At 36.9% G+C, this 4,992-nt stretch overlaps 1 protein-coding gene across 1 annotated transcript; it reads left to right on the forward strand.

Moving 5' to 3' along the window:
* The first annotated feature begins 332 nt into the window (after nt 1-332).
* Nucleotides 333-3,806, forward strand: dmbx1b (diencephalon/mesencephalon homeobox 1b). The gene is given in 5 exon segments (XM_016560931.1): nt 333-486; nt 1,265-1,443; nt 2,197-2,569; nt 3,109-3,263; nt 3,544-3,806. Coding segments are annotated over 5 exon segments (1,107 nt in total). The 3' UTR covers nt 3,790-3,806.
* Nucleotides 3,807-4,992: the final 1,186 nt, after the last annotated feature.

Here is a 4,992-nt window from a genome sequence, read left to right on the forward strand (position 1 = left end):
ATGATTTAATCTGAACTTAAATTATAGCCTACTATATGCGAGAAATAAATTATTTAGGCTATGGTATTTATAGTAAAACAAATACGTGCCGTATTTAAACATTTTAAAGAAGAGGTAGATAAATTAGGTTACTACAATAAATTTCTGCTAATAGAATTGCATTATTGAGTTCTCTTCATATGCTAAACATGCTTTATAATATGAATATCACTGAAAATCCCTTTAGATGCCACACTGCAACCTTAAAAGCACCATGAACTCATAAAATGATTCTTTTAGTCATGACAGTAGCCTAATTATCTGCATTGTCTGTCGTTGATCAGAGGGACGCGATGCAGCACTACGGAGTGAATGGTTACTCTCTGCACGCCATGAACTCTCTGAGCGCCATGTACAACCTTCATCAACAGGCCGCCCAGCATGCGCAGCACGCGCCAGACTACCGGCCCTCCGTACATGCGCTCACGCTCGCGGAGAGACTGGCAGGTAAGAAATCATATCCGCTCACCTGAAATAACCATAGATAGATAGATACACTGTAAAAAAATGACCGTGAATTAAACAGTAAAAGACTGTAAAAATGCTACAGTAAAAACCTGTTAAATGGTTAATGGTAAATTCCCCTACTATATACGGTGAAAAACTGTATCGGACATTACATGTAATTTTACAGTAGTATACCGTTTTTGGAAGTGTATAATTTACAGTGAATAACCGTAAATTGACATTCCCAGAATTCCCTGCATTACATTTCAAATGTGATGTTTTTTTGTTGAAATAACTATGTTTCTTAGTTTTTTTCTTATCAGTTTTGTATATTAGGGTTGTTTCATGTGTGTTACCATGATGGTGTTTGGTGTTTGTGTGAATGACACTGTGCACCTTCTATATATTTTATTATTTAAAAGCTGCTTGTGATGGGCTTTGTTTCATCATGTGACTTTCTCATCACCTCCTGCATTTGGTGGTTATCAGTGTATTACAAAGGTACAAAACAGATTTCAGTACTTCAATAGGTTGCTATATTAACATTATATCAGTTAATGAAATTACGGTATTTAACTGTAAATTTAAGTTAAAACCGTAAAACCTAAAACGTTGCTACTGTATTTTTTACGGTAAAATTCCGGTAACCACAGCTGCCGGTTTTTTACTGTATATTTTACAGATTTTTTTTACAGTGTAAATAGATAGATAGATAGATAGATAGATAGATTTACATATTATGAAACTCACCATAATTTATCATCCTGCACATGTTCAGACATCATCTTGGAGGCGCGCTACGGCTCTCAGCACAGAAAGCAGCGCCGCAGCCGCACAGCCTTCACCGCGCAGCAGCTGGAGGCGCTGGAGAAAACTTTCCAGAAAACTCACTACCCTGATGTGGTCATGCGAGAACGTCTGGCCATGTGCACCAACCTCCCCGAAGCTCGAGTACAGGTGAGTTCACAACACGCGAGGACACCAGCCAATGGGGTTAGTCTACTAGTGCAAGAGCCAAAAAAAAGTGCAGTGCGAAAAAAAAAAAAAAAAAAGATTGAATAAATAAAAATAATAATTAAATATATAATTTCAAAAATCCTCATGCAACCAAAACATACACTCAACTATGTCAACTGCAGGTTGTTAGCAGAATTATACATTGTTACATATTGTAAACTTTACACCTTAAGAAGACACACTACAGACAAAACTCCAATTCAGCACTTACAATACACTAAACTTCACAGTTATGAAATCTTATTTATATTCTGAAGGTAACTACAGATAGATTTGTTCATGTATAATTTGTCTGTTTTCCCCCTAAAAACAGTCAAAATGGTAAAAAAAAAAAAATTCTGATTGATAGTGTTTTCGGATTAATGGAGTGATAAAAAGATAAATCTAAAATTCCTTCTTTAAAAACCCTTCGACAAAATGAAGCAAGAAAATTGAACTTGGTTTTATCCAACATTCAGAATTCTGGAAATGTATGCAAATTAGTGCATACTTGATTAGGTAGACAATACCTCATTCGCATATTCAAACATAAGATTTCAGAAAACTGTAATACAAAATTGCCTTAATGTACTGTGAATAATTAACCAGGAAGTATGGTGATATCTATTAGTTAAGATTTTTACCCTATTCAAATAAATTCTGTGATTGTCAATCTTTAAAGTTTCGCAAACAATGATGTCTTCACACTAACAGGTGTGGTTTAAAAACCGTCGTGCGAAGTTCCGCAAGAAGCAGCGCAGCCTGCAGAAAGAGCAGCTTCAGCGGCTGAAGGATTCTGGGACGGAGGGAGCCCAGGAAGAGGGGAAAGAAGAAGCTCCACCTGTTGAGGCTCAAGGCCCGCCCTCCCCTTCAGATGGGCGTGACCCCACATGCCCCCCTCCCTGTGAGTTGAGTGAAGAGGTGAATGTCACCTCACCGGAACAGTCAGGGGCGGAGTCAGGGGCTGAGGACATGACTGACAGAGAGGATGAGTCACTGTCCATCAAAGATGAAACAAAAGAGGCGGGGCCAACCCTGACGACAGACGACAGTTCACCTTCTTGCAAACCAATCAGCCCTAAATCAGGTATGAAGAACTATATATGATCTTTCCTTCACAATGCTCAAAAGCAAACACCTTCAAATAGATTAAAGAATTAATGGAATTAAAGAAATAGTGCCACCAAAAATTAAATGACTGTCATAAGTTCCTCGCCATTTCTTTCTTCTGGGATGCACAGAAGGAGAAAAACTGAAGGGTCTAGCTCCAAAAAATGTCAAAAAGGCACCATAATAGTAAATAACGATGGGATTGCAATTTCAGATTTTAATTTTTTAACTATTATGTTAAAAATGTGGGTACAGTTTTTATGGTGTGGGTCAAATTGGAGACAAAATAATTCACCAAAAATATGAAAAATGCAAAATCAATCAATCAATCAATCAATCAGGTAAAACATTAAACTTTGAACATTAATAGATCTCACACATTAAAAAAAAAAAAAAAAAAAAAGTTATAGCGAAAAAGGTTCTTTATATTATTACAAATTTCTTGACACTAAAAAACTGTTCACTGAAGGGTTCTTTGGGGTTAACAGTGTTACATTGTGTCCTCTCCCTCCTCAGATGAGCCGCTGGGTTCTCCAGCTCTTCCCTCCTCCATTGGCGTCGGCAGTGGAGTGACTCAGACCAATTCCTACGCTTCATCTCCTCTCAGTTTGTTCCGTCTGCAGGAACAGTTTCGGCAGCACATGGCCGCCACCAACAATCAAAAATTCTACATTTTATAAACAGTATTATAACTATTTTTAAAACATTTTAAACAAGAAGTAATCTGGAAAAACATTTATTCTGTGTGTTTTTCTGAAGATCAAACAGTAAGAACATGGTGCTAGCAACATCAAGATCATGGGTTTGATTCCTAGTGAAATACACAAAATATATACAAGCTTCTTCAAATAAAAGAATCAATCGATTGCATAAAAGTAAATGATAATACCTATAGAGGTAGCTGAGACACTGACATGACATTAAAATGTTTTTTTTTGTTTTGTTTTTGCAGCCATCTTCAACCATGAAATTTGGTCAAATTGACCCAGAAACATCACAATCGTAACAAATTTTATGCAAATTCCACAGCCCTACTACCAGAGCCTGTCCCAGGCCCAGCAGATGTGGAGCAGCCCTCTGCTGCAGGGCTCCGGTGCTCTACCGGCCCTCAACAGCAAAACCACAAGCATCGAGAACCTGCGTCTGAGGGCCAAACAGCATGCTGCATCACTCGGCTTGGACACGCTTCCAAACTGACCACTGATTTATGCAAATCAATGCATTTCTGCGTCGACGTCTTGTGTTCAGGATCTACATCACATTAGTGTGCTCAAATCAACAGCTGGAGCGGTTTCATTATTATATAGCATGGCGGAGTGGAGAAGTTTGGATGACTTTTAAGTGTTTTGGTCTGGCTGCATGGCAGAGGTTTTAACTTTTCCAAACGCCCCTGGCTTTGCACTTTGAAACGTAAAAAAAGAGCACATTAATTAATTTGTTTCTGTAAATAGGCTTATTCAGGTCCACAGCCTTGGTAGAAGGTTAGTGAAGCCTCCTGTTTGTATATTTGAAGAAGTTTAAATGTCTTCACTGTCTGTGGATGTTATAAAGGGACGTAAAGTGAATGGATGAAGCCCCTGCAAACATCAGAAAGACTTCAGACTGATGCTCCTGACGTCATGCCATGTGTTTTGTCGATTTAGAGTCTATTGGATATCTCTGAATTGTTAAAATAAATGTGAATAATTTATCAGTGACATGAAAGGGAATAAACCACATATATGAACTGAATGTGTAACAGTAATTAGTGGATTCTGAGCTTTATTGTTTTAATTATTGAGTCTATATTTCAGATTTTCACATTTTTTCCTTTTCTGTTGGGCCTAATAATTTATTGCACACGCATTTTCAACCCATGAGTCACATTAATATCAACATGCAATTTGAAAGTTAAACTTTAAAAAGTCAAGTTAAAAAAAAAGTCATGCATTTCTTACATATCCACAATTTAAACAAACAAACAAAATCTCTATCATTAAATTATCCTTTAGATTTCTGTAATTTCAAAAAAGAAAACTGAATAATTAAATATTAGTTAGTTAAACTGAATTAGTTAAACTGCCCTGAAATGCAAAAATCATAATTAGAGGTTTATTAAGAAAATGATGAAAGTAAATCGCAGGATTTATCCTTATCCGCAGTGGAAAAACAACAGATCACTGACCTAAATTTAGGTTTGTTTTCACTTGGATTAGATTTTTAATCATGCTCCTTTTTCATGTTTATTCCCCAAAATTGGCTTTTTAATACACATGCACTGCATTACCTGTACACCATTACAAATAAATGGCAAACTTAACCTGGTTAACACACAAATTAAATGTTTATGCGCTTCCTCTGTCTGGCCTTTTCCCCTCTTTCACATCCATGCTGATCTTGATAACCGATCCAATGAAAAGC

This window comes from Sinocyclocheilus rhinocerous, unplaced genomic scaffold, assembly GCF_001515625.1.
Source record: "Sinocyclocheilus rhinocerous isolate Xijiao unplaced genomic scaffold, SAMN03320098_v1.1 scaffold588, whole genome shotgun sequence".
Lineage (NCBI taxonomy): Eukaryota > Metazoa > Chordata > Actinopteri > Cypriniformes > Cyprinidae > Sinocyclocheilus > Sinocyclocheilus rhinocerous.